General features: G+C 42.8%; 1 protein-coding gene across 2 annotated transcripts in view; it reads left to right on the forward strand.

Annotated features, from left to right (window-relative positions):
* The window catches only part of ARMH3 (armadillo like helical domain containing 3), an 82,430-nt gene that overhangs the window by 34,599 nt on the left and 26,065 nt on the right, over positions 1–21,766 (forward strand). For both annotated transcript variants that reach the window (XM_085848914.1, XM_085848913.1), the window contains 5 exons: positions 904–960; positions 10,547–10,590; positions 10,915–10,975; positions 11,097–11,143; positions 12,424–12,499. In XM_085848914.1, coding sequence (XP_085705040.1) covers positions 904–960; positions 10,547–10,590; positions 10,915–10,975; positions 11,097–11,143; positions 12,424–12,499 — 285 coding nt within the window. The remainder of the gene's footprint in view (positions 1–903; positions 961–10,546; positions 10,591–10,914; positions 10,976–11,096; positions 11,144–12,423; positions 12,500–21,766) is intronic.

Genomic DNA, 21,766 nt, shown 5'->3' on the forward strand with positions numbered 1-21,766 from the left:
CAAACTTTTCAGGAATTCTCTTTTGATTCAGAAGTTTACAAAATTATTCTGATGACAGGGGTGTCGGGGCCAAATTGTAGTTTATTTTTACACTACATGTAAAATAAATGGTACACAAATGTACAAGTTTGAATGCTACAAATACAAAGCACGCAGTAAATAATTTTTGAGGTTGACTTGGCATGTCCATGGTGTGGTAAATTGATAAACACAAAGCCTGATTCGCACTATCGTTCATCACATGGCTGAAACACTCATAAGGTCAAGGAAATGATGTGCAAGTCAAGTTTGTGTGTGCTGTGCATAATAGGATACAAATTTACAAGAGTTGGGTTTACCAGTGGAAAACAAAAACACTTGGAGACTTTCTGTGGGTGTGCTTCTCCTTGCACAACGTATTTACCCTTCATGCAGCTTGCCCATTCAATGGTAGTTGTATCCCTCATACAGCTTGCCTTTGGCCTTTTGGGAATGCTGGCAGGTCCCAAAAACAATGTTGCAAGAAATTGCTGCGCAAGGTTCTCCAATGACCAAATCTTTAGAGTCCACGTATTTCTTTCTCCTTGAAGTCATTAAATTTCTTTTTTAATATCGTTCAGAACAAATACTGATGAGTACATGTGAATGGGACATCAAGGAGGACATTCTACTTGGAGCAAGGTGCAGCTGAAGCCTGTTAATCTTAGAGCTCGATTTGACAAGATTGGCAACCAAGTGTCGTGTCGTTTGGATTTTTAAAATCTGTTTTATTGGGCATTTAGCTCCAAGGGAATGCATTGTTGTTTGGTGTCGCAGGTTTCTGTGAGGTAGAATTTATCTTCAATTTGAATTAATTATTGATTTGTTCATTCTTCCTCAATGTTTTATTTCTCCCACCCCCCCCTCCCCTCTCAAACCCATCAGTCAGCGAATCCTTACATCGTGAAGCTATCCATTCTGGATGATGAAATGGCTCTGAATGTGAGTTTATGTTCCCTGACTGCAGTATTGATAGTTTTTCGTGACGTCACGACTTCCGGGCCGTTCGCTCGTAGACTGCCATTTTGAAGGAGATGCTTTCCTTAAGCAACAAAAGAATGTACAAAAATGATCATTGGTGTATTGTTGTTTAAGGCACTGTGATGACTTCGAAATCTAAGCCTGGTTTTGGTTTTACAGTTTAGGTCGCTTGGCTTGAGATCTTTGGGTCAGGTGGGTTGACTCAGATAGTCATCCTTTCCAGGTCTGCAAAATGGGTACCAGTTTACTGGTAATGGGCAGTGCATCAGCAGCAGAGCCGCACTTCCAGAAATAATGAAAAACAGCAGCCGTAAGGTGCATCCAAAACAACAACTTCCTCATCTGTGTCAAACTATTTTGAACTTGAGGAATTAGGTCTTGCCTCTGACCCTTTTCCGCAGTGGTGGACAGCCGACATGCACGATGTGGAATGACGTCACAATGGAACTATCAGTGCCTAATGTTACACTATTGGATTCCACAGGCATTCTTGTATTCAATATTTTAACTAGAAAAAGAGCAATCAGGGATTTGCAGACCCTCGCCAGGACTTGTTTTGTGTGGTTTTGGGTGGAATTTGTGTACTGGTTGCTACGTAATTAATAAGAGACATAATTAGAACTGGCAGTGATGACCGGGTACCAAGATGTTCCGCTTTGATTGGACACCTGACCCATGACGTTTTTTATTATTATTGTTTTATTATCATTGATTTGAGAATGGGATTAAAATAAATTCAAATCAAGGGGAATACCAAATAGGAACAGTCAGTCCTGCATTGGAGTAATCGGAAGGAACCCGAAGAAGCAAAAAGCAAAGATGAAATCATCAGGAGGGACCTGGATAGGATTCACATTTTAACTGCTGCTCCTCTACCCCCAAACCTATCCAGGCACAGCCAAGTGAGCCTATAAAAAGAAAAAAACCCCCAGATCATAAGCGGTTCCAAAAAAACTATTTCATATTTTCTTCAATCCAATATGGCTGCCAAACCATGTGCCATATGATGTCTTTTTATATATATATATATATATATATATATATATATATATATATATATATATATATATATATATATATGTGTATGTGTATATGTGTATATGTGTATGTGTATATGTATATGTGTGTATATATATATATATATATATATATATATATATATATATATATATATATATATATATATATGAACCTTTTGTTCCTCTTGAATGGGCGGTCATATGTGTAAAGTTTCGCCTCGATCTGTTCATCCATTTCGGAGAAGAAGATTTTTGAATGTTTAAAAAAAAAAAATTACACCAACATGGCTGCTGAATCACGTGACCGATGTCATTAAAAAAAAAAAATTTGTGGACCATTTTATGACCCTCAAAAAATTTCATACCGATCAGATGTGGCATTCTACATGTGCAATTGTGATGTCATAATGAAGGCACCAATGACATCGTCAAAAAAAATTTGGAATTATTCAGCATGAGGAGTACTTGCTGTGTGCCAAGTTTCTATTTCTTTCCTTGGTGTGGTTTCAGAGATACAGAAGTCCCTAGTTTTTCTGTTTTTCCAATGTGGCTGCCACACCATGTGACTTCTGACATCATAATTATCATTAAAACATTCCACTTGAGTAGTCGCTCCTCTGGTGAAAATTTTGTCTCAATCCTACGAGCGGTTGCGGAGAAAAACACGAAGGTTCTGTGTGGACAGATCGACAGACACAAATGCAATACCGTCCTTCGGCGATGGTAAAAATCACTCGTGGAGCGATACTTAGCAGAACGGCACTCGGTAGAGCGCATACTTCTGCCAGGTTGAACAGTTCACGTTCTGCATACCACTGATGTGCTGCATCTGTACCAAAATTTAATCCGCTTGTTCTCACCTAACCAATTCATCCACCTTGTTTTGTTATAACTCGTCCACAACTTTTTGAGATATGATATTGTGGTGAGGAACGGCCGCCAGGTGGAGCAGTCGAGCCGTCTCCCATCGAACACCCGGAATTGCAGGTCGTAACCTTCGGACAATTCCGAAGGTCACGGGTCACTTGAGGACCGTGCTCGCCAATTCTCTGACGGCGTGGGGTAGGGTCAATAGCCAAATTTGAATATACCTAAGTACCCACGTCGTCAAATTACCGGGGAAGTCACACCCTCAACAGACTCTGTCGAACCGGGTCACTCTAGCGACCTCGGTCCTGTGTAACCGAGTGTAATTACCAAAGTCCATCAGTCCAAACGACAACTTACAGCCCAATCGGCTTACTGGTTCTCAAGCACAAACCGTGCTGGGTCAATAATAGAAAGCACAGCAATGAGCTGGTACATTGAACAATCGGGGTTTATTTATAATGGGGCAGGGGAGCACAAAAAGAGCAGAGTTAAACCGACGATCAAGAAGGAATGTAAGTAATGTACAAGGCACTTAAACAATTGCTACTTATCGACCTGGGCCCACAGACACACATGCTCACACCCAAAAGAAATGGTGGCCCTTCAGCTCGGGAGGGAAGGCGAGCTCAAGGCAAGAGCTTGCACTTGCACCTATCTGCCTCGTGCAGTCCAGTCGAGCTTGTCCGGTGGCAGGACTCAAACCCATAGCCTCAACGCAATACCAGGGACGAGGGATAGAGCGACGGACGCCAGCCAGCACGAAGGCGGACGAGGCGAGAGACGACGAGGCAACAGGTGATCAAGGCCGAAAAGCTTTCACGGATCAGATGACACCAGGCGAGACAGACCGAGACAGCCAGACAGTACGTGCCGATCACTATGCCTCTCCTGAGGTGGGAGAATTTCTTCCCTAGCCACTCACCTCCTGATTGGACGGTTGCGTCGTGCGATTCGCTGTCCATCCCTCATTGGACAGGCCGACGGTAGGCAGGCAACTCCCACCTTTCTGAGGCGGAGTCGGAGCTGAGGAAATGAGCCTCCTGATTGGACGGAGGGTGCGCCCTTGCCCTCGTGGGTGTAGTCTTCTCTGGAGAGAGGGGTCCCACCCACGTCCACAGCCAGAGACACGTGCGTAATGGCGTCGGTGGAACGAGGCAACGGTGCCGCTGTTGTTGTTGTTGTTGTTGATGTTGTAAAAAACCCTGACTAAAAAATAAACCCGCAGCGCACACATGAAATTCCCAGTAGACGTAAGGGATGGGACCCTAACTATAAACACGTACTTACCGAAATTACTGAACTGCGCGGGCTGCTGACTGTGTGCAAAAGGCTTCCAAATCCGTAACTATATATATATATATATATATATATATATATATATATATATATATATATATATATATATATATATATATATATATATATATATATATATATATATTGCCTGCTGTTGGCGTAGTGGTTAGGGTAGCGGCTTGGGATCCAAAAGATTCCTGAGTTCAATCCTCGTTGGCCGCTTGAATTAATACACGCCAGGAGGATCACTCAGCCTGTCATCCTTCCGAGGTTGGCGAAGTGAGCAGCAGTGTACTGGGCCCGGTGTATGCCCCGGTTCGAATAGGTGTACCATATCCCTGTGTCGTAAGAGGCGATCAAGGTTGCGTCAGGAAGGGCATCCGGCGTAAAACCTGTGCCAAATCATTATGCGGATGATCCGCTGTGGCGACCCCTCACGGGAGTAGCCGAAAGAAGAAGAAGAAGATATATGTAATAGTTTTTGACCCTATAAATTTTAGAAATCAGACCTGTGTTGACTTTTTGACCTTAAAATTAATTGGTGATTGAATTAATTGACCTGAAATGCAAATCCTGTTCAAATTTCAAGTCAATCGGATTAACATTGAGGATTTTAGAAAATGACACCAAGTTGTTGACCTTTGGCCTATGTTGACCTTTTGGCATGTGTTGACCTCAAAAATAATTGGTTGCATTCAGCGAGCTGATATGAAAATCCTGTTTAAATTTCAAGTCAATCGGATGAAAATTGACCGTTTTAGAAATTTGGCCTTTGATGTTTTGGCCTATGTTGATCTCAATATTAATAGGTGGTTGAATTCAGTGACATAATATGCAAATGGTCTTCAAATTTCAAGTCAATCGGATGAGAATTTACAATTTTAGAAATGATTTTAAAATTTGTCAAATTTGGGTTGACCTTACGGCCTATATTGACCTTTTAAACTATGATAACCTCAAAAGTAATATGTGGTTGAATTCATTGACCTGATATGCAATTCTTGTTCAAATTTCAAGTCGATTGGATGAAATTTGAGGATTTTAGAAAATTGGCCTATGCAGACCTTTTCGGTCGACCAAATTTAATGAAACTTCAATGCGGGACCATTGCAGGGTCGGTGACATTAATCTCTGAAAATTTCAGGACGATCGGTTGCGCTGTTTGGCCTGGAGGCAAATAAACAAACAAACAAACAAACAAACAAGCAGTCATAGACTGGTACTTACGAAATCGTCAACTTGACCTCTGACCTTGTCTAATAAAAGCTGTCTCTGGAGAAGGTAGCGATGCAAACCAAAAGTTTCTACGATGATTCTGCACCAAACCATCAAAAATCGTAACGTCGACCGAAGCAAAAATCTCCATTTCTCCACGCAATTATTTTATCAAAGTCACAAAACCGTAATATTCGGCCATCCACCAACAATTTTTACATAATCCGACGGCTTAGCGAGTCAGGCATGCGACGATAACTTTTATTGGGATAAAAAATGACTTTTAAACACCATCTTTATCGAAAACACCGTTGGCGCGCACACGGCAAACCTTTACGTGACTCAACCACGTGTCTGCTCGAGGGCACTGCATCACGTGACGACCCATGATTCTTCGAGTGAAATATTTTTTATACAATCTTAAAACGTCTCCAAAACATCCGATTTTTACCAGAATTTCGACAACCGAGTTTCAAGCGATCGCAAAAACCGAAGACAAAATAAAAATCAAAGTGAAAACGAACTCGTCACGTCGAGCAAAGCAAAAATCTCCATTTCTGCACGCAATTATTCAATATTATTTTTTCAGTCACAAAACCGTAATATTCGGCCATCCACCAACAATCTTTACATAATCCGACGGCTCAGCGAGTCAGGCATGCGACGATAACATTTATTGGGATTAAAAAAAATGACTTTTAAACACCATCTTTATCGTAAACACCATCAGCGCGCACACGGAAAACCTTTACGTGATCAACGACGCCTCTGCTTGTGCGCGCTGCACCACGTGACGAGCTGTGATGCGGCGAGTGAAATATTTTTTATACAATCTGCAAAACATCCGATTTTACTAGAATTTCGACAACCGAGTTTTAAGCGTCCAAAGCGATCGCAAACACTGAAGACAAAATTAAAATCGAAGTTAAAACGAACTCGTAACGTCGAGCGAAGCAAAAATACTCCATTTCTCCACATGAATTTACGGAATTATGTTTGACCTCACTGTGACCTTGACCTTTGACCGATTTTTACCAAAACCTAATCAGCGCTAGCCATCACCCTCCTGAATCACGTGGTGTAATTTGACATTGGTAGCTTCTTCCGTTCTCGAGTAATCGTGCCGACAAACAAACAAACAAACAAGCAGTCATAGACTGGTACTTACGAAATTGTCAACTTGCCCTTTGACCTTGTCGAATAAAAGCTCTCTCTGGAGAAGGTAGCGACGCAAACCAGAAGTTTCTGCGATGATTCTCTTCCAAACCATTAAAAATCGTAACGTCGACCGAAGCAAAAATCTCCATTACTCCACGCAATTATTTTATATAATTTATCAGTCACAAAACCGGAATATTCGGCCATCCACCAACATACTTTACATAATCTGACGGCTTAGCGAGTCAGGCATGCGACGATAACCTTTATTGGGATAAAAAAAATTACTTTTAAACACCATCTTTATCGAAAACACCATCAGCGCGCACACGCAAAACCCTTACGTGGGTCATCTACGTGTCTGCTCGAGCACACTGCATCATGGGACGACCCGTGACGAGTCGAGTGAAATATTTTTTTATACGATCTTAAAACGTCTCCAAAACATCCGATTTTTACCAGAATTTCCACAACCGAGTTTTAAGCGTCCGAAGCGATCACAAAAACCTAAGACAAAATTAAAATCGAAGTTAAAACGACCTCGTAACGTCGAGCGAAGCAAAAATACTCCATTTCTCCACATTAATTTACGGAATTATGTTTGACCTCACTGTTACCTTGACCTTTGACTGATTTTGACCAAAATCTAATCAGCGCCAGCCATCACCCTCCTGAATCACGTGGTGTAACTTGACATTGGTAGCTTCTTCCGTTCTTGAGTTATCGTGCCTACAAACAAACAAGCAGTCACAGACTGGTACTTACGAAATCGTCAACTTGACCTCTGACCTTGTCCAATAAAAGCTGTCTCTTGAGAAGGTCGCGACGCAAACCAGAAGTTTTTACGATGATTCTGTACCAAACCATCGAAAATCGAATGTTTTGGATGTTTGACCTCATTGTGACCTTGACCTTTGACCAATTTTGACCAATTTTGACCAAAATCTAATCAGCGCGAGCCACGACCCTCCTGAATCACGTGGTGTAATTTGACATTGGTGGCTTCTTCCGTTCTCGAGTTATCTGTACCAAACCATCAAAAATCGAATATTTGACCTCACTGTGACCTTGACCTTTGACCGATTTTGACCAAAATCTAATCAGCACGAGCCAACACCTCCTGAATCATGTGGTGTAATTTGACATTGGTAGCTTCTTCCGTTCTTGAGTTATCGTGCCTACAAACAAACAAACAAACAAACAAACAAGCAGTCATAGACTGGTACTTACGAAATCGTCAACTTGACCTCTGACCTTGTCCAATAAAAGCTGTCTCTTGAGAAGGTAGCGACGCAAACCAGAAGTTTCTCCGATGATTCTGTACCAAACCATAAAAAATTGTAACGTCGACTGAAGCAAAAATCTCCATTTCTCCACGCAATTATTTTATATTATTTTATCAAAGTCACAAGACCGTAATATTCGGCCATCCACCAACAATCTTTACAATTCAATCCACTCAAACAATCCACAACAATTCAAAATATAATCAGCACGAGCCATCACCCTCCTGAATCACGTGGTGTAATTTGACATTGGTAGCTTCTTCTGTTCTCGAGTTATCGTGCCTACACAAACACACAAACACACAAACGCACACACAAACAGATGACGGAAGTCTTCGATTTTGTAAGTAATAAATCGAAGCTTCGAGGTCTGTGCGCAATCTATCTCGCTCCCTTCATGCCAATTTGCAGCCCTAACAAAAAATATTTGTAGGAGGAGATCGGTTTTGGGAGTACATGTCAAACATTTCAGAAATTGTTGATTGCGAATATCTCTCAGAGAAAGGGGCAGATTTTGATGAAACTTGGGTGAAATGTGTACAATGTGGCTCGCATGTACACAAAAATGAATGGTTGATATGCACACCTCCGTTGCTTAGGAACAGCTAAAATACTTTATCGTACATCGTACACTTATTGTGGATTGTGCAAAAAAAATCAATACCTCCGAAACTGGACCTCCGAGGGACCTGTTTTTTTGTGCCCAAGGAGAATGTCTTTCAGCATCATATAAAATAAAATAAAATCTTTTGCGAATAGATTAATGGAATTACCAGGGTTGCCATTTGTTGGAGTCTCTTTGGAAACATGCCTGAAATTTCACAAGGTGGGTTTCTGGGCGCAAACTATGAGGGTTGTGATAATCATATTTATTGTGCTAAATTGATTGATAGCATGTACATGAATATCGGCTCGTCGCGTCGGCCAGCTTTCCATCTTGAGCGAGCAGCCATGTCACCTCCCGGCTTGTTATTATTATTGTTATTCTTTTTGCTACTAACAAACAAGCGGACCCCAAATGTAATACCCTCTTCTTCGGCGAGGGTAATAAATGTTTTCCATTTCACATAATCCTACTGCTACTCATAATTATACTGCTACATAGATTTTAATTAATTAATTAAGATCTAAGGTTACTGTTTTCACCCCTTTCTGTTTGTTTGTTTGTTTGTGAACAGTATTACGTTAAAACTCCTCGACGGATTTCGACGAAACTTGGTGGGGGGTTAGGTATGGTCCAAGGATCATGCCATTCGATTTTGGACTTTGTCCCCTCCCCCTGCCCAAAAAAAAAATTAAGAGAAAAAATTTTTTTTTTTGCATTTCTACATGTTTTCAGTGATTTCCAACCCCCCCCTCAAAAAAAAAATTTGTTGGAGAAAAAACATTTTTGCAACTTTTTTTCAACAAAATTTCGATTTCTTTTTTTTGCATTTCTACATGTTTTAAGTGATTTCCAACCCCCCCCCCCAAAAAAAAATGTTGGAGAAAAGAATTATAACTCTGTCAGCACTGTTGACATATTTAATGAATAAGATATAAGGTTCACTTGAGTGACCCAGCAGTATTGGCGGCGGAGGTTTTGCACTCTCCCGAATGCTCCCCTCTAGTTTTGTGTGTGTTTAGTTGTTGCTGAACCAAGTGTGGTTGGAAGTAGAGGAGATTTGAGTGGGATGGGATGGGATGAAGGGGGGTGGGTGGGTTGTGGCAGTGTTTGAGGGCAAAAGAGCTCTGCTTCGCATTTCCGTGAATTGTAGGCAATTTGTGTTTTGTCGCGTGCTGCCATGCCACGGTATAACATCAGTGTTTCAGTCTCATTGTTACATGTTATGAAATTTCCTTCATTGAGCAAAATTATTTTGTCCATTCTGACTTTAATTTGATTAAAAGTTTTTGCCTCTGTCTGCCTTACCAAGCCCATTTGTTTGTGGGTATGGGCTTGAACAAGCCCGTTTATGTGTTTGGGTCTTGGCAAGCCCGTTTGTATGTACGTACGTGTGGACCTTGGCAAGCCCCATTTGGTTGAAGGTACCGGCCTCAACAAGTCCCGTCTGTAATCAAGTCCGGTGACTTATTTGAAATTCCGTTATAATATATCCAAAATGGGATACAATACGTAAACTGTTCATCCCGGCGGAGGTATGCGCTCCACTGAGTGCCATTCTAGTTGTGATTGTTGAACAGATGGGGGGTTGTGAACAGAAACAGCCACGATATCCTCCTTCCTTCAAAGAACCATCATATCCAATTTATTTGGTGTCGATAACCGCCAGTTCTTTTGTGACCACAATGCATCACACGTTATTGCGACGATGGTGGAGTTTTAATTTGAAGCCGTGTCGCTTTCGCTTCACCCGGACTGTACAGACCCATGGTTTCACCCGAAAATTATGAAGTGATCTAGAATAGTCTGCGTGCATCATGGCTCATGGCCGTGGTTGTGTTGTCCAAGCGTGATTAACGTGCCTTTTTCGTAAATTCTTTGGATGTTTCCCTCCTTTACATATCGTTGTCGATCCCTGGAATGATTAATGGGCTCGGCTGTTTGGTTTCTGTCCTGAGCAATCGCTGCACTTCTCGTGAGACACCCTTTGCGCAATTTGCCGCCCCCCCCCACCCCCAATTGCCCTGCTCTTGCATAACGTCTGCCTTGCCTGATATGTTGTCACGTGTTATAATGATGTTTGTATCTGTCCATTTCAGGGCACGGGACTGGTATTGTCAAGAACGCTCTGTGAATATAACAGGTCAGTAGGTGTTGAAGTCCTCCTTCATTAGTTTCCTCCATTTTGGCCCCCCCCTCCTTTTATTTTTTTTTAATCACTTGTGTAATCTCGTTTGTTAAGTGCCAGTGTGTTTGCTTGGGCATCGAATGATTTGAGGAAACTTTGATTAAGTACCAAACCTCATCCTTTATCTGACACTAATATGCGTGTTCTAAAAGGCCGAGTGGGTGTGCGGCCATTTTCCTCTCTGCTTCAAGCCTTCCGGATAATTTTGAAGTTGGATGAGTTTTTTTTTTACTCCAAATTGAACGTGTCTACATCTATGGTTCGTGTTTGGCTTTTTAGGCATTACAAGTCCAAGGAAGAGGAAGCTCAAGGTGGAATCTTCTCCACCATAACAAACATTGTGGGTTTGCACAGCATGTTTTTCACAACATTGTAAATGATTGGTTTTGTTTGCTTGAGTGACAGTGAATCGTCTATGACTTCGCTCTGAGCGTTTCCCTCATCTCATCCTGTGTGACCAGGTTGGAAACATGTTCATAGGTGAAGCTGAAGAGAAACTCTCTCCACGGTGAGCACCATTTCAATCGCTTGATGCGACACACCTGACACACAACTTTTGAGCGTTATGCTTCTAATTTTCATCTCTTCCTCAACCTTTTGATAAAGTTATTACTGCGTTGGGCTGGCAGGATGGCCTCGAGGCCTGAACATTCACCTCTAAGCTGTCAAGCCTGGGTTTGAATCCGAACCCAGCAACAAACCGTCAGCCCAGTGTTTTCACAGGCAGGGCGATTCATCAATGTGTATGCCGTCCCCTGGATGGACTTTAAATGGGTCTCTCACCTGCCAGCATTCATTGGATGTTAAAGATCGCACGGTATCCTTCCTGACGAGTTGGTGAGCTATCGCCAGCACCATGAACAAATTACTAATTCCTGCCCTAACCATCAGGGGGAACTTCGTCAGCGGCACAGCCACACTCCCGTCACTGATGCAATCCAGCAGCTTTCGGCTTCACACAAAAGGATTATAATTATTACGGGGTCTAAGTTTTCATGGAGGAGCTGTTGCATAAAAATGGTGCGTACACTTGCAGACAGACATTAAATTATGACAGATAGACGATAGGTATTTGCTACAACATTGGTTCATTGGTACATTTTGCTGATTCCATCCCATGTTGACTTCCTCCTCAGTATCATTGTTGTACCAGGTGAGCGCCCAGGGGTATTGCCCCTATTTTTCAAACATCTCGTGCGTTGCGAGTTGAGGCCTAGTTATTTTGGGGGGATGACTGAAGGAATGATGCTGTAAAGCACCGACCATGTTCCATACGCTCTTACTTTTTTTTTGTCATTTTGACCTTTCGAGAGGCAATTGGCAGTGTGGACGTTTGTGTCTCTGTATAATCCAGTTCCGTGATTAATGTCTGGGCAGGAACTGATTAATTGCCTGAAGGGAAAATGGCTTTTAGCATTTTTTAACCCTTTGTTGCCACGGCATCGTCCGGTTTAAATTTGATCTTCAACTCGGGGATATCCTTTGTGCGTTTCAATCTGTACGGCCATTGATCGATGCGGGTTTGACTCCGTGCGGTATCAACTAAACCAAGACCGTTTGGAACGGCATTGGTGGTTACTAATCACATGACCGTACTGTTCGTTTTTGTCATCCGTGGGATCGAGCTGAATGAAGGTTATAAGCTGGCTTTCTTGTGTATATCTATAAGTGTTTTGTTATGGTGCTTGTAACAATTGTTGGTTATGATGGTTCAGCATTAGGAGGTGATAATAGCAAATAATATGGTTTAATACAAAGGTTTTCTTTGTTTCTTGTTTTCCCCTCCAGCACCAATGAATCGCTTCTCCTGGCGTTGTACGAAGCAGTCCATCTGAATAGGAACTTCATTGCTGTGCTGGCACATGTAAGCGCTTTGCTATTTTACTTCCTGTCTTGAACCGCCACGGATGGAGATAGAGGGGATCTCTGCCGGAGATCAAAACCCCATTGGCAGAGATGTCAAGGATCTCCGCAGAGATTCAAAACCCTGATGGTGGAGATTGAGAGGATCTCCACAGGGAAGCAAAACCCACGCATGGGGTGGAATGGCTTGATGTACACTTTTTATCATTTCATTTCTAGTTTCAATTATTTAAATTTAATAATGTGGAAATGCATCTGGTGTTGAATGTCGGGCAAAATGGCAATAACACCAGAAACTATATTGTGTTCAAAAGGCCATCTGTTAGTGAGACCTGCGCGTGCATCCCATCGTGGAGTGGGACTGTCGTGAGGATAAGTAAACGGGGTAAATGAAGAATTTACAACCCTGCATTTGAATGTAAAACTTTTGAGTAACTTGAAGAATCTGGACGGGATACCTGAAAGGTAGGGTGACCCTCCCCCTCGAGTTGCCCACTGTGACCTTGACCTTTGACCTTACGAAATCGTCCTGAATCGTACACTTATTTTTTTTACTAACAGCCCGGGTTCAAAACTTATCCCAGCTATAAACTGCCACCCTGGTATTTTGTTGGCCTGATGAGGCAGCGTCCGTTGGATGGACGTTAAAATTGGCGTCGCACCTGCTAGCATTGGTCGTTAAAGGCCCAGTCACACCTTGACGTTTTAGCCAGCTTATGCCGATTTTTGGAAAATTTGTCTAAAACGCTGGTACACGTCGAATATGTTATGGGAAAGTTTTGATAACATTGAGAGCACGCTGAAAAACACTGCCATACGTCGTTGTACGCTGGCTTTAAACGTTGTACTTTTCGGTTGTCCTCAACTTTTCCATGCTTGAAATTTTAAGACTTATGCCAGCGTATGACTCACACGTTCCGCATAACGCTAGCCATTAGTTGAAGGCACGTCACGCGATCGTTGACACATGTCGACACACGTTACTTGTGAGTTACTCATAAGTCGAAACACGTCGAGGTAATGTTTAGCGTACCCGAAACTTATTTCTAACCTATGAGTAACGTGTTGTACTCACGTCATGCGATCGTTGACACACGTTACTTGTGAGTTACTCATAAGTCGAAACACGTCGAGGTAATGTTTATCGTACCCGAAACTTATTTCTAACCTATGAGTAACGTGTTGTACTCACGTTACGCGATCGGTGAAACACATCGACACACGTTACTTGTAAGGTGCTCATAAGTCGAAACACATCAAGGTAATGGTTCGCGTCAGTGTTCCAGAATCCCTGGTTTTATTTATTTTATTTTTTTTATTCCCTCCTTCGGTATGATGGTGATTTTGACACTTCGATTTCTAGTGTGGTTATAATATAATATAATTAATAGGCTGCCGCTCAACGATTTAAATCATAACCGCACTGTACACTGAACACCGTCGTACCGAAGAAAAAAAAAAAAACCGGGAGTTTGGAACACTGACGCTAACCATTACCTTGACGTGTTTCGACTTATGAGTACCTTTCAAGTAACGTGTGTCGATGTGTGTCAACGATCGCGTATCGTGCGTACAACTTATTCCCATCGCATGCGGAGCGTGTGTCATACGGCAAGTACGTGGTAAAATTTTCAACATGTTTAAAATTACAAGACGTACTCCATTTAATACGACGTATGATAGCGTACTTTAGTGTTATATTCACGCATACCAAACTTACCCATACCGTATTCGACGTGCGCCAGCGTTTTAGACGCATTTTTCAGAGGTCGGCATACGCTGGCAAGATCGCCAAGGTGTGACTGCGATGTTGACACTTCCGTTTCTTTGGCGGTTATGATTTGAATCGTTGTGCGGCAGCCTTTTCATAACCTACGCCACATTATCGTCGGCAATGCGTGCAGCGCGCTATGCCGAAGTTAGACTATCGTTGGGCATAGGTTGCGAAGGCCAACAACAGGTTCAGCATTCGTTGGTATAAATTATCTATAACACAACGAAACGTTCAAAGTCCGTTACTAATACGTTATACATAAGACCAAGTCGTTATGAATACGTCCGAATCTTTAAAAAAAACATCAAAAGTTCAACGTAAGCCAGCTTTTTCCATACATTTTAATACGTTGCCATTGCTGGCTAAAACGTCAAGGTGTGACTGGGCCTTAAGGACGTTAAAGATCCCACAGTTCCTTTTGTGAAGAGTAGGCAAGTTATCACCGGCTGGATTCTGGAACAAACTGGATAGTTCGTAGAACTCCTTACTCTGCACAGTCTTGAGAAATAAGGGCGTGGGTGATGTCTGCGAGGGGCTAATTTGATTGTCAGGATGGTGTAAAATGCCGCAATGTTTTGGACAAGTACTGCTAAACGGAAGAATTTTGAAAGTGCCAATAAAGAAACTTGTTTTCTCCAATGTTCAAGTGTATAATACAATAACAATTTTTCAAGGATGTGGGGAAAAAATATTCCAGAAGTTTACCACCGTTGATGCAGTCTTTTACACTACCCTATCTGACATGTTGCATTAGTTTTGTGCCTGCTGTGTGTCCTTCATGATTTCCTTTAAAATATAAAATAAACAAAAATAAAGTTAGTTTTCTGTTTGGAATGTTTTTCAATTTTGACTGCTGGACAAGCAGAGAAAAAATAACAACAACGTATTATCTCACTCCTCTCTGTGCATACTGTATATGCGATCAGAACAAATTCAGAGCCAAAGTACTGTTAAACTACAGGTTCGTTTTTTCTGATTTGTGGTGAAAATGAAACGTTGAATTGAAATTGAGTTGTTCCTCGATCAGAAAGTGACGTTTGCAGACAAGTGAAACGATTGCTTCACCCCGCTTTTCCCTTCACACGTGCGGGGTCGTTGCAAATTGCCTTGAGTTGAATGTCGGGCTTGGCGAGCCTGTTCATGAAAGGTTTCTGACAGAACAGGATTAAAAAAGAAAAATTTGCAATATATATATATATATATATATATATATATATATATATATATATATATATATATATATATATATATTTTGTCAGTCCATGTGACCTCTGCCGGCGAAGGTGAAGGAGGTTATGTTTTCACCCCTTTCTGTTGGATTCGCTATATATGCGAGATATCCCTTATTGGTGTGTGTGTGTGTGTGTGTGTGTGTGTGTGTGTGTGTGTGTGTGTGTGTGTGTGTGTGTGTGTGTGTGTGTGTGTGTGTGTGTGCAACGTGAGGCTCCACAGTATGAACCAGTGAACCGATTTCGATGAAACTTTGCCAACATGTGAAATATATACTGGGAATGTGCGCATTTAAATTTTGTTGCATAGAAACCACCCGTTGCTGTGCAGCGGCCGAAAAAACCGCGTACAGTATTTTCAATACTTGTCCTTCAGTTTTGAATGTAGAGAAACGAGACTTCGGAACTAAACACTTCGAGATATTTAGAAAATTTTACTTGAGCCGATTTTTGATTGAGGTTTTATTTTTCAACTGGTAATCCTTCGAAAATCGGGTGTCAATTTACCGTCATTTTTTATGAGGGGTTTAGGAAAGTGGGTGGAGCTTGGGGAAAGTGGACGTGGTTGATGAAAACTGGGAGTGGTGCAGGAAAGTGGGCGTGGCTTATGGAAAGTGGGCGTGGCTTGTGAAATATATTGTGTGGCTCAGGAGGTGTGGTCAAACGAGCATTGAGAGAAGTTTATCGTGTGTGTGTGTGTGTGTGTGTGTGTGTGTGTGTGTGTGTGTGTGTGTGTGTGTGTGTGTGTGTGTGTGTGTGTGTGTGTGTGTGTAACATGAGGCTCCACAGCACAAACCAGCAAACCAATTATTTTTCAAATGGTTGTCCTTCAAAAATAGGGTGTCTATTTACCGTCATTTTTTATGAGGAGTGCCAGTTGGCAAAATACGCAATAGGAAAAATCTTGCCAGGCAGAGGAACAATTGTATGTGAACCAATACGTCTTGGCAATGAATCTTCGTCGGTGGATCGGTCAGAATGAAAAGCATTGTATCCAGCGCTTCGATCCTAGTGAATCCCTTGTCGCCTACCGGCTTGTTTGTTTGATTGCTTGTGTGCAGGATATCTAAAAAAGTTGTGGAGGGATCCAGATGAAATTTTGTGGACAGGTTAGGTGTGACAGGGACAAAGTGATTACATTTTGTTGAAAATCCGGATCCGGATCCCACTAATAGAATTTTTAAAAGTGATTCTTTACCATTGAGAGATCGGGCCAAAAAATTTATATATATATATATATATATATATATATATATATATATATATATATATATATATATATATATATATATATATTGTTACGGCTGTGGAAATTCGCAGAACACCATATATAGTTCCTTCGTTCAGTTATGCCGATAAGTCCGTGTTCAGTTAGATTTCCCCACCGTTGTTTAATGGGATTTATTCGTGTCACCCGGGCTGTGATCTTTGAGTTAGCCGTTTTTCTTTACTATCGTTATTTTGGACCAACCACAACACCAATGACCAACCACCTTCTCCACGCCACCCACCAACCACCACGTCAACCACCAACCACCCTCTCCACACCACCTTCATAACGATGACATCTCCCCACCATCTCCTAAACCGCATCCTCCCCCACCCAAATAACATCGCCTCACCTTCATCCCCGAAGCGACGCCATATTTGCACCAGCCGCGGCGAGTCCCCAGCGAACAGCGTCGCTGCAAACCGATGCGGCGGGTTTCGTTGTTAGCGCAGGTTTGGTGATTTCACGCATGTCCGCTCTGTAGAAGCTTCGCCTCGGAAATCGGATCACAGGCGAAAAAGGGGCGGGGCCTGTGGAGGTCAGAGGTCAGAGAGCGGAGGTCAGATCTCGTCTCGCCAAACGGAGCGCCAGTTCGAGGTCGTAGTCATCTGTGGAGTCTGGAGGCGGTCGGAGAAGTCTGGAGCCGGAGGAGCACAGGCGGGGCGAAGTCCAGGGGAGCGGAGGACGCGCGAGGCAGAGAGCGTGGCTTGGCCTGCAGTGCCAGGCAGACCTGCGCGATCGTCTGGGAATAGCCGGAGAGAGCTCGCCAGCCAGCGCCAACGGTCTGAGGTGATCGGGCTTCGGGACAGTCCGAGCGTCGCGGAGGAACGGACGGGTTCTTACAAAGAGCATCAACTTTGAAAGAGCATCCAAACCCGTTCGTTCCTCTCAGCGCGTCGCCGGCTGAGGCCCGACACCCGGCCGCCTGGCAAGGCCTGGGCGCAACCGCGGCTACGCTCGCTGCCGTGGGGAAAGAGCGTCGCGGGTCACCCCATTGAGGAACCATGAGGGTGGAGGTAACCTGCAATGGTCTCGTGGGACTCCTTCGGTCCGTCAAGTCCCACGTAATAAAGGCCTACAGGTCCAGTCTGACCCCCTTGTCTCTGAAGGGGTCTTTCTTTGCTTTTATAGTGTGAATGTTGTGGCGCCATGTCCCGCAAGTTGAACTGTTTAAGTGATTGTAAATAATCATAATAAACGGTTGTAGTTCTTCTTGTTGTTCTTTACCTTGCTCGTGTCTTGTCCCCTTAGGGACAAGACTTAGGTATATCGATAATTCGGCTCTCGACCCTGTCGCACATGGGTAGAGTGTTGACTTGGCCATGGTGTGCGCTTGGAGCACACCCGTGACTGGTTTTTGGCGTTGTTCCGAAAAGTCGCGACTGAATTGTCCGTCCGGTGGGCGAGACGGCCGCCATTGGCTAAAGCGGCTGTTTGCACGCTGGGCGGGCGGTAGATTCGTAGCAATATATAATTATATATATATATATATACCGGTGTATATATATATATATATATATATATATATATATATATATATATATATATATATATATTCATATCTCAAAAAGTTGTCGACAGATTCGGATGAAATTTTGTGGACAGGTTGAGTGTGTGACCACGCCGAATTGATTCGATTTTGGTGATGATCCAGATCCGGATCTGGATACGAGAGTTATTTAATCTTAAAGTGATTCTTCACCATTGAGAGAGAGGGCCAAAAACTATGTCGTACCGAATAGCATGATATTTAAAAAATGTATTGATTGGTCCCGATGTGTTCTCGTGGATCAGGCATTACGTGGCGGATGTATGCGTTCAACCTCGTGTCCTTCTTGTTATTATTTATTTTAGTCATCATATTGAGCTTTTCTTTCTTAATAGATGTTTAATACAATCATTAGTTCATGCTTAACATCACCTTTCGCTTGGAATCGTACATGATGTCCTCTTGGTAGAAGTGCAATATTGCGGTTATCCGGAGTTCTGTTTTATAATCCACTCTTCTCATTAAACAGGGACATTCGAAAGACACGTAGGCGGCGTTGGGCGTCGGACGCTCAGGATGGCACTCTTGACAGGACCAGATTGCTGTCTTCCCAATGAGCTTGCTTCTTGTTGAAGGGTTAAGAATACGATAGTGTTTCTGCCATGCCAGGTTCCTGCACGAGCTCGGAATGCACTGCTTGAAGGACGTTAATAAAATGCAATATTGTATCTCAGATTGCCATTTCCACTGTGCCTGTCTTCGCGGGTAATATTCATGGACAAAGCCACGTCCATTCTGGATCAGAGTTGGCCCGGTTATTGAGGTTGTGCGAATTTGGGGAATATTGGTGGGGTGGTTGAGAGTAAGCCTGGTGTTGGCTTAGTGGTTAGGGTGGCGGCTTGGGTTCCTAGGGTCCTGAGTTCAAGCCCCGTTGGCCGCTGAATTAAAAAAATACATCAGGAGGTTGACTCAGCCTGTCATCCTTTCGAGGTCGGCAAAATGAGCACCAGTGTACTGGTAAGGGGGACACTGCATCAGCGGCATAGCTGCGTCCCAACCAATGATGCAACCAGCAGCCACAGGCTGCACCCGAGAGAGAGAGAGAGAGAGAGGTTGTGAGAGTATGTTGTCGGGAGGGAGGGGGCATGGTGGGGCGTCCATTTCGTCCACCCTCTGGGAGTCAGTGTTTTGTTTCTTTGTGAATCGCTTGATTTGCCAAGAGACCCATTTATAAACCAGGTTGGACATACCATTGAGAGCATGATGAGGACTTTAAAACAGAGTGCGTGCACGCGTGTCAATGAGGCTCTGACATCGATCTGTTAAAATCACGTGTCCAACCTCGGAAGATGTGACATTTGAAGGACGTGGGGCTTTCGACGCGGATCCGTAAAAATGTGATGTCGGAGAATTTGCTCGAGGCTCACAATTGAATTGGGTCGGCCTATTTCATTTTGTTTCGAAGTGCTTGGTGTTTGCACCATGAAAACTTCATGAAGGTGTGCACGTAACGTGTTTATCTTGCTTTTGGGACACTCATTATTATTATTTTTTTCTTCACCACTTTTGACGTGGATTTTAATGTGCAGCTCCTTGATCCGAACAATTTGATGAATATAAACGATGTCGACATCCTGCCATTCTAGTGGCTTCATCTGCTCGAGTACCATGTTGTTTTTTTCAGTCAATCTCAATTCCTCGCAACAGGGATAGGTGTGCTCCCCTGTGGTGAACTTGGTGTCATCCGGGAAGACCGTCCATGCTTCTTCGTTTCGCTGTGCTCGATTTATTCAGTGACCTTGCATCATTGACCACACACAGCTGATTATTGGTTCACGAAAAAATATTTTCACAAAAAAAAATAAGTGACCACTATCTTCGTTATTGTTGTGTTGGGTAGTCGATCGAGTCGAAAAAAAAAAAATTCGAATTTTTTTTTTTTTTAATCTACCCTTATTTGTTGGTCGTGGTGTCGGTCTGTCCGTGTTTGTGTTTGTCGGGGGTTTTTGACCCCCTTGCAGTTCGATTTTGATAATTTGGGTGGTAGGACGAGTTTTTATGACCTCGTTGTGCCACGTAGGTACTGGTTGCTAACGCCCCTTTGGTTGCCGAGCAACGGGACTTTGAAATTTTTGAAAAATCATAAAAAATTTATTTTTTCGAAATTCAAAAATTGGCCCACGACTGACTGTGGGCATTACATTCAGCCATACTGTCAAAAATTTCCAGCCGGATCCGATGAAAACTGTCGGAGAAGATGGACTTTGAATGAACACTCGTCAAAAACAATAAAAAAACGAAGTTCGTTGTATCTCAGAGACTGAGTCAGATATACATGAAACTGGTATGGTAGGTTCATGGTATGTCCTAGTTATGTGTGAGAAAGAACCGTTGCTTTGGACCCCTCCGTTGCCAAGCAACGGCCGACTACCCATGTCCGCCGACCGGCTTGTCTGTCTGTCTGTCTCTCTGTCTGTCTGTCCCGAGCATAGCTCAGTGGGTTTTGATCCGATCCTGATCAAATTTGGGTGGGAGGTTTATATCATGATCTAGTTGCCTTTTCCTGAGAATGGGCGTGGTGTGCCCATTATGGGTGGAGCCACGCCCAAAAAACGTGTTTTTAGGGGGGTAGCCGATTTCAATTTGCATCTTCTCCTTGGGGGTTTGTCGAATCTGACGGGTTTTGGTGTTTGGTTAGCCCAATGGCATCTGCGTAGCCCCACGGAGCTCGATTTTTTTTTTTTTTTTTTTTTTTTTTTTTTCCCGTCACAAGGTCACGAACTTAGAAAATTGCGAATTTTGACATAAAAAATTATCTTCTATGAGCAGTTTGTCGAATCTGGCAGGGGTTTCGGAATTTGGTTAGCCCAATGGCACCTGCATTGCCCGACAGAGATTTTTCATTTTTGTGTCAAGGTCACAAGGTCACAAACTTAGAAAATTGCGAATTGTGTTTTTCGGGGGTAGCCAATTTCAGTTTGCATCTTCTCCTCAGGGGTTTGTCGAATCTGGCATTGGTTTCGGTATTTGGTTAGCCCAGTGGCACCTGCATAGCCCCACGGAGCTCGATTTTTTTTTTTTTTTTTTTTTTTTTTTTTTTTCATTTTCGTCACAAGGTCACGAACTTAGAAAATTTCGAATTTTGACATAAAAATCATACGACCGCCCAAACTTTGAGAGCTTGGATGACAATATTTTTTTATGCATAATGTTGAGGTCATTCCCCACCTAAAGTCTTGAAACCATTTTGCTCTATCTCGAACACCTTGCCCGTGGCGCCCCCTTCAAGTTTGTTTTTACGCTGATTTCATCAAAGTATGGATAATCCGAGGAGTGCGAAATGCCATATAGCCTCAATGACGTTATATTGTTCCTGGAATGTTCCAGAGGAAGTTGTGCACCAAAGGTCATAATCCTTGAATTTGATCTTTAAAGTTCACAAAGGTCAAATTTTCAAAGTTGTAGGAATCGAACCGGGTTTTCGACCTTCTTCGACGAACTCCAAT

Source organism: Eptatretus burgeri, chromosome 12 (assembly GCF_056783735.1).
Source record: "Eptatretus burgeri isolate ZD-2024b chromosome 12, Ebu_testis_v1, whole genome shotgun sequence".
NCBI lineage: Eukaryota > Metazoa > Chordata > Myxini > Myxiniformes > Myxinidae > Eptatretus > Eptatretus burgeri.